The 12054-nt window shown below is 36.8% G+C and overlaps 1 protein-coding gene across 2 annotated transcripts; it reads right to left on the reverse strand.

Annotated features, from left to right (window-relative positions):
* Window positions 1-1544: 1544 nt before the first annotated feature.
* On the reverse strand, window positions 1545-7339 carry LOC103409309 (protein NUCLEAR FUSION DEFECTIVE 4-like). 2 transcript variants are annotated; one of them, XM_008348117.4, is made up of 4 exons: window positions 6952-7339; window positions 5065-5412; window positions 4129-4982; window positions 1545-2343 (listed from the first exon to the last, which is right to left on the reverse strand). In XM_008348117.4, the coding sequence occupies exons 1-4, from the start codon at window positions 7126-7128 to the stop codon at window positions 1872-1874; spliced, it is 1851 nt and encodes a 616-aa protein (XP_008346339.1). In that variant the 5' UTR covers window positions 7129-7339; the 3' UTR covers window positions 1545-1871. The 2 variants fall into 2 exon arrangements, with proteins under 2 accessions (XP_008346339.1, XP_070678515.1); XM_070822414.1 differs by lacking the exon at window positions 6952-7339 and adding an exon at window positions 5562-5643.
* Between the last annotated feature and the right edge of the window lie 4715 nt (window positions 7340-12054).

Here is a 12054-nt window from a genome sequence, read left to right on the forward strand (position 1 = left end):
ATGGTTGGTTAAGCAAAATAATAAGTCAATCATAATTTAGTATAGAACTCGACATTAATTAGAGTTGAATCTAAGACTAGCGTTAGTGGTAAGTCATCGTCTACTTTAACTAATTTAAATTGAGGTGAAAGCTTTTCCAACTGAACTAAAACTTAAAAACAAAAATGTTTAGTACGTATTTAAGATGAAAATAGCATTTTTCATTTGGTATTTAATTTAGAGAAAATTGGAGTATTGGTTTTTAAACTTTGTTTCAATTGGAGCTTTGGCTCATGGATTAAATTTTTTGAATTGGTTCCTAAACTTATCGAAATGTGGTGCAATGGTCTTTTTAGACAGCTTTGTAAGAATTATGTCCTTGTTTTCCATTAAAACCTTTTAGGCTTTTTAGCCAAAATAGTCCATGAGATTTGTATAACACATCACTTTGGTCCCTAAGATTGAAAATCAATAGAAATGGTCCTTGAGATTGTCCACCATCCATTATTTTGGTCATTCCGTTAAAAATTTTGTTAAGTGTCTCGGAGCTCTTGGTCGAAAGTTTAGGCAATTTTCAAAGTTTCGTAACTCAATCATTTCTTAACCAAATTCGACCCATAATATATCAAAATGAAGATAGGACAGTTTAGAAAAGATTATACCTATTCGGAAGCCCAATGGTTGCCAGAGATGGTCGGAAAATAGCTTGAAAGGTGACTGGTTCGCGAGAAAGCTGGAAAACTCGCCAGAAACTGGGTAAACTTTAAACGTTCATAACTTCTTCAATACTCAACGAAATCGAGTGATTCAAAAACAAAAATTATACTTCTCGATGAGACGAAGAGAATAGTACCTTTTTGACAGATAAATCGTTGTTGTTTGGTCGGAAAACGGCTTGAAAGTGGTTGTCTTGGTCTAGAGTTAGCCACTTTCAAGCCGTTTTCCGGCTAAACCATGGTGAATTAGCCATCGAGAAAGGTACCATTCTTTTCGTCACGTTGAGAAGTATGATTTTCGTTTTTGAATCACTCGATTTTGTTGAGTATTGAAGAAGTTATGAACGTTTAAAATTTACCCAGTTTCCGGCGAGTTTTCTAGTTTTTCTACAGACCAGTCACCTTTCAAGCTATTTTCCAGCCATCGTCGGCAACCATTGGGCTTCCAAATAGGTATAATTTTGTTTTACACTTTCCTATGTTCATTTTGATATATTATGGTCGAATTTGGTTAAGAAACGATTGAGTTACAAAGCTTTGAAAATTGCCCAAACTTTCGGCCAAGAGCTTTGGGACACTTAATGGAGTTTTTCACGGAATGACCAAAATAATGGATGGTGGACAATCTCAGGGATCATTTCTATTGATTTTCAATCTTAGGGACCAAAGTGACGTGTTATGTAAATCTCAGAGACCATTTTGGCTAAAAAGCCAGCCTTTTATTTTGAGCAAAAGTTGTAAAACAATAACTCGGAAGGATCGTTACTCCAAATTGTGACAAAATCATGAATCAATACTAACATGTTGTAATGTTAGATAGAGGCCAAAAAAGAAACAAAGAATGGTTGGTAAATACGTAAAGCCTACCCATCGGCTATTGGTAGGAAAGTAATCCGATTATAAAAAAAACTACAGACTAAATCCAACATCAATACAAATTTCGCAGTCCAAGGAAGCCCATCAAACATAATGCAGGCCTCAAAAATTCACAAATCCAACTTAATTCTAATTCTAAATGGAGGATATCACTGGGCTAAAATTAAGCCCATCAATCCTCAAATTCTTGGCCTCTAAGTCCAATATTTTCTAAAACTAATAGGGAAGGAGATTCGAACTTGAAATAAACTCGAGTAGACTTAAGAGCTAATTGGTGCCCAAGTGCTACATTTGTTTACCCTACTGTGTGCCATCAACCACTCTCTTTGTTTTCTTGCCAGCTTGAATCCTCGTGTAGAGATTCTTGGTTCTAATGGACAGCAAAATGTCCAAACCAAACCCAATAACACAGGCAATGGCCATGATGACAAACACGAGCCGGTAACAATGTGCGCCGACGCAGGTGTTGCCACCTCCTTCCGTGGTGGTAGCCTCCATGTCGTACAATAGTCCGGCAAGCAGGCCGGAGAAGAGGAAGGAGCCGAGTGGAAGGTTAAGGATTAGAATGTTGTAAATAAGTCCGTAGTACTTGAGACCAAATAGTTCAGAAGCGACGGGTACTGTGACGGCAAGACGAACTCCATAGCAAATGCCAACGATGGTCGAACCGATGTATAGCGAACCGGGCATGGCAATGGCCATGAGGATGTAGCCAACAGCCATTAGAATCTGAGAAGCAGCATTCCATAGAGGTCTTGGTATTGCAGCTTTCCTGTCATTACAAATTTGGGACAAGAAAGTGTTAAATGTTGGTTGATTTTCTGAGGCCAAAATAGTATGCCACCAAGAAAGTTAGTTGGCAAACATTTTCAGACAATGAAAGCTTGTAGATTTTCCAAGCATAGATGTTTATATACAAAGAACCAAGAGATTTAAAGACACACTGAAAATTGCATAGACTTGTCCATCAAGCAATTTAAGTTAGGACCACAATATAAAGCAAGGGATGGCCCTCATGAAAAAAGTTCAAAAACGTAACCAGAAGTACAAATATATTTATAGAAAACTAGATAAAGAACCCTAATAATTACAATGAGAAAACACGAAAAAAGGAGAAAAGAAAAGAAAAGCCCGTCGGCTATCTTCTCAATTGTCATGTTCTAATTAATTCCCAGTTTGAAAATTCTTATGGTGGTCATCTCCAATCTAAAGTGGGCATACTGTTTTTCTACGATATTGAATTTGAAGTGTTTTTTTTTTTTTTTTTCCAAAGAGTAATGTTATTAAGGACTTGCAAAACTATTGTATATAAAAAGGAATGAGTTAGCTACGCACATTTATGTATGCAATCTGGAAGAGAAAAATAAGATGGACTTTGTGGGGAAAAACTCCAACAAGATATCTTAAATCCGGACCGTGTATGCTGCGTTGCTTGAATTCTAATCAACTTGTCCTTAAATGTTCACCCAAAGGGTATGTTACCTTTCATATTTCTCAAAAGCCATGTTCCCTTGATATTTGAAAATTACATATATTCGGCTATAATATTTTTTTTTAACAAACAATATCATCTACAATAAAAAGTGAGAGAGTGTAACACTTACATATATTTAACATAATCACTATCTCGGCCATCAGATAATAAATATATTAAATACATGTAAGTAGTGTAGTCTGCCAAAATTAAAATAAAAAAGATCTCGAAAGCAATCTTAAAGCACATTTTTGCTCTTAAGTGTGAATCGGAAATTCCGGAATCTAAATAATAATAGAAAAAGAGGAGTGAGTGGGGAGGATGCACAAGGAGACAAATATTTCCGACAATTATTTACTTATAAAAATGAGTAATTCTATTCGTATAATGTTTTTGTACCATATTTTCATATCATTTTAGGTGGAATTTGATGTGGACAACCACATCATTTGAATTAATCAGATATTTAAATTTAGTTCATTATTTAATAAACTAATAATTAAGAAAAACTAGTTAATTAAATTATGATTATGGTATACGAGGAGTCTTTCTCCTTCATTTCCTTGAGTTTTGCAAATTTTTCAAATGATGTGACTGTCCACATCAGATGCCACATAAGATGGTATAAAATATAATATAAAAATATGATATGAATAACATTACTTTATAAAAATACACGAAGCAATTCTTTAAGGGGAAGTCAAAAGAACCCAAAAGCAAATTAAACAAAAAAAACGGTTTCTTATTAAAGAAAATAAATTATTCCAAAACCGAATCTAACTCTGTTTGGAAGCTAACATGTAGATTATTGAAGTACACTAAAAATAAGAATCGTTAAATATTTTATTGGAAAAATCCGAATCTTCCTATACTTCTTCAGAATTATACACCAAAAGATACCACATATAATTTCTAACAAACACTTCTGAAAAAGGACAATTCTGGTTTTACTTGATATTTTCAAAAATAATTTTAAAAAAAAGGAAAAAAAGCATAGCAAAACAAATATGAATAATAGTTTAATTCTTAATAATATTCGATGAGTATACATAAAGACGAAGAGTGGGTGTTAAGTAAACCAACCTGATGAAGTACTCCGAAATCATACCCGAACCGATCCGCCCGAAAAAACCCCAAATGCTCGTCAGCGAAACGAAGATCGACACGTCCACGTATCCGAGCGCCAATCCAATCTGCCCCATATTGTTCATAACCGCCAGACCCGTCCCCACCCCGCACAAAAACGACACGAACAAAATCCAGAAATCCAACTTCACCATCGCATCGAAGATGGTGTGGTCCTCCCCGAGCACCGGCCTCCTCTTCGCCTCCACCACCTCCGCCGCCGCAGCAGCCACCTCTGGCTTGTGCTGTGTGTCGTCCGCCGCCGTCTGCCTCAAAAGTGGCTCGTCAGATCGGGTGTTCGGATCTGGACCCGACTCGGACGCGACCAGGTCCGGCTTCGAGGCCCACGCGGTGAAAAACGCATACGCAGGAATCGCGAGCGGCGACGCCAGGAGGATTAACAGAATAACGGAGAAGATTAGGGACAAGAGGTTCGAAGGGTTTGGGATGAAGTCGTAGGCGAGGAGGTAGAGTGCGACGCAGATGGCGACGGCGTTGACGACCCAGAAATATCTGGAGTCGCGGTTGTCTTCTGAGGAGGAGGAAGAAGGGGGGACCTCGTGGAGGAAGAGCATGGCGGTTAAGCAGACGGCGAAGGGGGTTACGGCGAGCATGAGGAGGAAGCTAGCGGGGTCGTTGTTGAAGAGAGCGGCGCAGAGGTCGGTGAAGATGGCGGTGCTGAGACCCACGTAACCCTTCAGAATCCCCGAAACGGGTCCCCGGTTTCGCCGGAAGTTTCGAATACATGTGACGAGAATCGCCGTGTTCATCCACGTCGTGCTGTTGCCGCCCATGCAGAGAAATATACACATCTGAGAGAAAAATTAAACTAATCGTTAGTTTGATTGCACTCTTTAGTGTTCCACGAAAGTGCCGACTGAGTTTTTTATTTACCTGCCAGTAGGAGAGGGGCTTGATTCTTTCGCTGACGACGAGCCACTGGGCGCCGTAGCCGACGAGACCCTCGACGGAGCCGATGAGGAGGATGACCCAGGTCGGCAGTTTATCAGAAGCCAGCCCGGCGAGGAGACCGAACGCTTTGCCGACGTCTTTGGCGACGGATAGGTTGTTGAGTTCGAGCTGGGTGAGGCCCATGAGGGTTTTGAGGGCGGCGGAGTAGTTGGAGAAAGTGTAGTTGTTGCCGGAAATAGATTGGACCCAGACGGCGGTGACGAATCCCAGCCATTTGGTGGCAGAGGAAACAGAGGAGCGGTAGGAAGCAAACCCCATTTCTGTGTCGGTCTGAAAAAAACGCAGGGAGAGTGGTGAGATTTGTTAAAGGGTGAGGTGCTACTGCTAAGGGACGGGACCAGTATTTAAAGAGAGTTTCTGAATTAAAAAATAATAAAAATTGCTTTTTGTGGTTGAATAAAGAAGAAGAAAAGTTTTACAGGCGGTGGGCGCTGTTGAATTTACAACGGCAAGTGGCTGGTTGGTGCTTTTGGCGTCGTCTTCCCAGCCCCGCTTCCTGTTCTCCTAATGTCTTTTTAGTGAATACTGTTTTACTACTATACTTATATAATATTGAGGTAGAAGAATTGTATCGAAATTATAATTTATGAGAGTCGAACCTATTAGGATTAAGATTTATTATAGGTTAGGGTTTATTATTGAGACCTTTAACTTGTAAGCGAAAAAAAATATTAGTACATCGTAATGATATAGTATAAAATTTGAGAGAAGAAGAAGAAAAGTAAACTCAACTAATAATGGGAGAAGATTCAACTTGTGTTTGAATCACTCTCAAAACCTAACTTCTAATGAGTAATGCTACAGAAACTAAATTTATAGACTAAATTTGCAAACTAAATTATGTGTCACCAATAAGAAATGAGCACGTTTAAGTAATAATCAAATTATTAACTTCCATATTATTTGGTTTACAAAATTTAGTCTACAAATTTAATCTCCCTAGCATTACTCAACTTCCAATTACATAGTACTCACTAACACATACAAGTAGGAAGAGGAAGACTTATGAGAGGCCTACCTAAGAAACAATCCGGAAGGAAATTCTCTCCACATGGCTTGTATCATTTGGACGGGAGGTCAATATGATGATCTATAAGTTGTTTCACACGTCTATTACACGCTTGAGTTTCGAATTTTTCTTTTGGTTTTAATAAAACTATTATCCAAGTTAAGATTAATCGAGTATGGTGAGTTTGTTTGAATTGTTTTGAATCATGCAAGACAATATCCCATAATATCTTGGACGATGATTACTAATATTTGAAAGGAATCTTTCAAAACGAAACCCGGATTGTACCAAGTATTCCAATTTGTAATTTTCTCCATAACGAAAAATGTTCATTGCTCGTAGTTTCCTTGCGGGGTAGCAGTGCAAAAGCAAACAAGGCAAAATCCAAATCGAATAATGAAGCATTGGAAAAGTATCCGATGTAACGCATAGTATTCGCCGGCATGCAAAATCCAAGTTCCAAGACAAACTTTTTTTCTGGGAAATAAACGAAATGAATTTTATTTTGTACATGTACGTAGTTACGATCACGAAAGGAAAATAAGATGTAAAAGGCAAAAACTGGAAAACGTAGACTGATTTCGTCGCGTGGTGTACCAACAAGCGAGTTGGGTTGCCATTTGCCCAACCTCCACGTCACGTGACGTACGAGGAGAAGATTCTTTAGCCAGGGTTTCATCGAGTCAAACGTCATCAATTTCCAACCTTCTTGTACATGGAATATTGGAGAACAAAGTTCTTAATTAATTGAGTTACAAATTGGTTAAACATGCGCGTAATGAGAGGCGAAAAAACCATACCTTTTCTGCAGATGTTTCTCCATGTATTGGACCTGCATTTTCGTCAAGTTTTCTTTCCTGTAATTCGACGTTAAAAGTTGGTAGACGACCAAAACGCTCCTTCTCTTCTCTTTTTTGCCTTTCAATTCTTCTACTCCCCAGCAAAGGGTCGGAGTCATCTTCCTCCGTGGCTTTCATATATATCTTTTGTCACACCCAAACTCGCATCTTCTGTTATGGGACGGCTTTATCTTTTAGTAGAAAATCGATCAAGTAACGAGGTGGCGGCTTTCGGGTATTTTCATGTTTCAAATCACCAAATTTTCTTTTGATGATTAAATTTTCATGCACCAGTTTGTTCACAATGCTCATCAAGTGATGAGTTTCTGGTTTTCGAGTTTTACTAGTAATTGGGTCACCCATATGATTTGTGAAAACTTATTATATATTATAATGGATCTAAACCACTCAAACCCATAGAAAGAACTCCGCAACTTAAGCATTGCACATGAGAATTATTGTGGGCAAGAATAAAACTAGCAGATTAATTAGGGTTATCATGAAATTAAAATATCTAGCAACATTTTTCTATTCTTAATAATTATTTCATATAATGTGGATTAGGTTTTCTAAATATGATACATTTGGCACTCCAAACTTTCTATATTTATAAAGAAAAATACACTTGTGGAGAGTGTAGAATGAGATTTTTGAAGTGCCAATAACAGTTTCTTTTTTACAATAAAATTATTTAGACACACAAACCTGTGCACTTTGTAATAGAAGTGAGACCCACAAGACTGGACATTTCTTTATTTTTGAACCCTTGTCATGGATCCGATTCAAGAGACAAATGAAGAAAAATACTTGGATACTCAAAGTTTTGAAGGAAGTCCTCCTCAAAACACTTTGTGATCGATTTACTTATGATCAGAACCGTTCACAGTATAAACTCAAATTAAGAGACCATTTGCAATAAAAATCAATTAAAACTAAACTCATTTAGTAACTATTCATTGCCGATCTATAGAACTTCGTGTTTATGATCATAATCGTTTATATTATAAATCAATCTATAAAGATCGTCTTTGCAAAAAGTCAATTAAAATTAAGGTTGTTTAGTCTTCAAATTGTATAAAAACAAATGAATGGAATTGGTAAAACCATTATGAACCGTTTATATATTTGTTACAACAGATTGACCAAGCAACTTTAGTTGTAATTCTTTTTTTTTTTTTTTTTTTTTTGCAGAGATCATCTTTACAGAATGATTTATAATATGAACGATTCTGAATATAAGCACAAACTTCTATAATTTAAACATGAAGAGTTTTGAGTAAGATTTCATGCTCATTATTGAGTAGCTAAACATTGTTCTTTTTATAATCACCAATCTTGTTCTCTTACTTTGATAGTTTAATTAATTTTCAATAAATAACTAGTTCTTCTCACTTATCAAACTTATTTCAACACAATGATTTGCGTAAAGCATGTGGTAACCTAAACGAAAAGTCTTACTTTTACCATGTTGAGATTTTATATTCACAGTTTCACATGCTTGCACCATCACTAATAATATTGTTTCTTGACTACTTTCATTACCTTTGCAGACAATGAAACATCTTGCAAGCATGTGGACTGGTTGATAACTTGGTAAATAAAAAATAAAAATGGAATATATATATATGATGAACGTGATAATCTCGGACACATCCTAAACTGAAAATTAAAAAAGACCACTTTTTTGTGAGCATAGATTCTAAAGTCTTCTGTGTGTCCGACCCAAAAAAAGGCTCTTATAAAAACTGAATTCTTGAAAGCTCGCGTGTATGTGTGGGTGATAAGACATCGACCATGTGGCATGTTAAGTTGTCGGCGGCTTATCAATCATATAATAAAAAACACAGATAAGATCAACTTGATAAGTTTGGTTAGTATTCATGTTAGTACGGTCATTTATCTTCTTGTCAATTAACTGTTTGTCCAAGACTTTCAAACAAGTGGTGGCATACTCGTTAAATTGTTAGGTAATTATTAAAACCTATTTAATTTAATTTAAGTTCATCATTATTAATTTTATTTTTGTATTATAGTGATATCAAATTAATTTTTTTTGACAATTATGTCACATCCCGGCCCGGGTCCACCATATCCCGGGCCCGCTCTACCACCGTAGCACGATATTGTCCGTTTTGGGCTTATCATTCCCTCACGGTTTTGTTTTTGAGAACTCATGAGCAACTTCCCAGTGGGTCACCCATCCTGGGAGTGCTATAGCCTCCTTCTCGCTTAACTTCGAAGTTCCTGCAGAACCCGAAACCAATGAGCTCCCAAAATGTCTCGTGCTAGGTAGGGATGATAATATACATTTAAGGATCACTCCCCTGGGCGATGTGGGATGTCACAATCCACCCCCCTTAGGGGCCCGACGTCCTCGTCGGCACACTTCTGGCCAGGGATTGGCTCTGATACCATTTGTCACATCCCGCCCCGGGTCCACCATATCCCGGGCCCGCTTTACCACCATAGCACAATATTGTCCGCTTTGGGCTTACCATTCCCTCACGGTTTTGTTTTTGGGAACTCACGAGCAACTTCCCAGTGAGTCACCTATCAAGTGAGTGCTCTAACCTCCTTCTCGTTTAACTTCAAAGTTCCTACGGAACCCGAAGTCAGTGAGCTCCCAAAAGGCCTCGTGCTAGGTAGGGATGAGAATATACATTTAAGGATCACTCCCCTGGACGATGTGGGATGTCACAATTATCTATAAGCAATTCAATAAATTAATTTGTCACATCTATTTTAAGGTACAATCAAATTACGCTTTTGAGTTTTTGAAAGTTAAGTTACTCTCTCAAAATTCATTGAGTTTTATAAAAATACATGAAACTCTAATATACAATAAACACTCCTAAAATTCATGAACCTGCTCTAAAATTTACAATTTTTTAACACCTACTTAATTTTTCAATACAAACAATTTATAATCTTTGGTTTAAAGTTAAAAATCATAGCATATATGTGAAGCTAAATTCTAATATATTATGTATAAAAGTCTTATATCTTCGTTACTCATAAATAAAAGACAAAGCATAAAAAATTCCTCGAAAATTTTCGTATTTTATTCTTTCGACCGATTTCCGTCTCTTCTATCTCTAAATTTATGCCACAACAAAAACATCAATTTGATGACAGGGTGTGCTATTTTGGCACTGTCTGCACGTGGGAAGGACCACTCCGTGTGTGGGTTTTCTTATCACTCATTTTTAAAAAGCAAGGCTGCGTATCATCCAGTCATTCTGTACTTGTAAAGACTTTGTCTAATTCTTTAATTACTTTATATTTCCTTGTTTTCTTAGACATAAACATAAACATAGAGTTTGGGATCGCACAAACTCGTACAAGTTGTGTGGTCTGTATAAGGTAAGCATGACAGATGCGCTTCAATTCATGAACATGATTTCTTAATTCCAACTTACACTGTTGCCAAATACAAGATTTACATTTTATGTCATGTAGTTTCCAAATAATTATGCATTTCTAATCTTAATCATAAGATCCTTTACTCGATAAGCGAGGAGAGCTAGAAATTTTCACATCAGTGGACTATAATTTTTATTTTAGGAGTTGTCAAGGTGAAGTGGCGTTAATTTTTAATTGGGTGAGGTAGGCTAATTTTTACTAGATGTATGAACTTCAAAAGAATTAGCAACACACGTTTGGAGTTCGTATTGATCTTTCCCTTTTCAGTAATTTAGATGAAATTACTGTAGGTTATTATATCCTTCTTAAAAAAGAAAAAGGAAATGAGCACCAAAAAATCAATTACCCAAGTTGCACTAAGCTGAAGCCCACCCTAGCCGAAAGGTGGCTCTCGATTGTGATTTGTGAATAGTTTCCAAATATCTAAACTATAATTATTGGTGGTAATTTACGATAATAATAATTGTTGAGGATTCAACATCAAATCATAAAAATCCAGTGTAACTGCTTATAAAAACTTAGAACTTCTTTATTTACTGAGAATTAGTTTTGAATTGGATAGTCACATTTTAAAGTAACTCTTATGTTTGTAGATTTTGTCAAATCAAATAGGATCGGAGTTGTAACTTGTATTTCATAATACCTCTAGTTTTATCTTGATATGCCTGAGATATTTTCTTTGTAGTTGATGTTTATGCTTGATAAATTTACTGAAATTGAACCAAGCACTAATCGAATTTTATCTAATTCGATTGATCGATCATATTCGGGTTATTTCCTTTCTTCGAAATAGAAGCAGACATGAGATATGTTGAAGACAAAGACAGATGCTCTTATCGCTTTTGGGTTTATATTGCAATTTAGAATTCAGTTCATAAACCCCACCATTCACCATTATTAAGTTGCATGCAATTCACGTTATTGATTTAACATGCTCTCTACTCCACAACTTTAGAAATTGAATTTTTAAAAAACCAACTTCAGAAATTAGATCATGATATTTTCTTCAGCAGCTTTGCAGCTAGCCATATACATATCATTCGAGACTTAATTATAAATCACACTAGTGGCCCGTGCAATAATGGTAGCTCCATTTGAAGTGAGTCCTCCTTTTGGACTTTTTTTTCCGACATGTTTCATATCTCGTAGCGCAATGTTGAATGCTCATTGAAACCTTTCAATTCCGAAGACATCTTATAGGGATTTTTCTTGTAAAAATATCATTGAACTGTTTGATTAACAATTCAATTCCGAAGTCATCATTTCAGCTTTTTTCCACCTCTCTTGCCCGTGCTTATCTTCCACCTCTCTTGCCCGTGCTTATCTTTTTATCCGACATGTTTCGTTATCTCATACTTGAATGCTGATTGACCGTTTAATTAACGTTATGTATAATTGATTATCCACACGTTGTATATTTATTATGAGTGAAACAAAATATTATATCCGCTGTTATTTTGGTTATGTTTTTTTTTTCTCTCTCTTTCCAAAATCGTTATTTTCATGTTGAATAGATATGCACTGAGGGTGTGTTTGGTACGCAGACGGGACGGAACGGGACGGGACGGGACGGAACGGAACGGGACGGGACGGGACGGGACGGAACGGAACGGGACGGGACGGAACGAAGGTGTAATTTTT

The sequence above is a fragment of the Malus domestica genome, chromosome 05 (genome assembly GCF_042453785.1).
Source record: "Malus domestica chromosome 05, GDT2T_hap1".
NCBI lineage: Eukaryota > Viridiplantae > Streptophyta > Magnoliopsida > Rosales > Rosaceae > Malus > Malus domestica.

Bases quoted from the DNA above. Each gene is read 5' to 3' on its own strand.
- LOC103409309 (XM_008348117.4), bottom strand. From the start codon at position 7,128: ATGAAAGCCACGGAGGAAGATGACTCCGACCCTTTGCTGGGGAGTAGA. The intron at 4,983-5,064 runs GTAAATAAAAAA...TTTTTCTCTCAG, and splicing joins AGCCCCTCTCCTACTGGCAG to ATGTGTATATTTCTCTGCAT. The intron at 2,344-4,128 runs GTTGGTTTACTT...TTGTAATGACAG, and splicing joins ATTTCGGAGTACTTCATCAG to GAAAGCTGCAATACCAAGAC.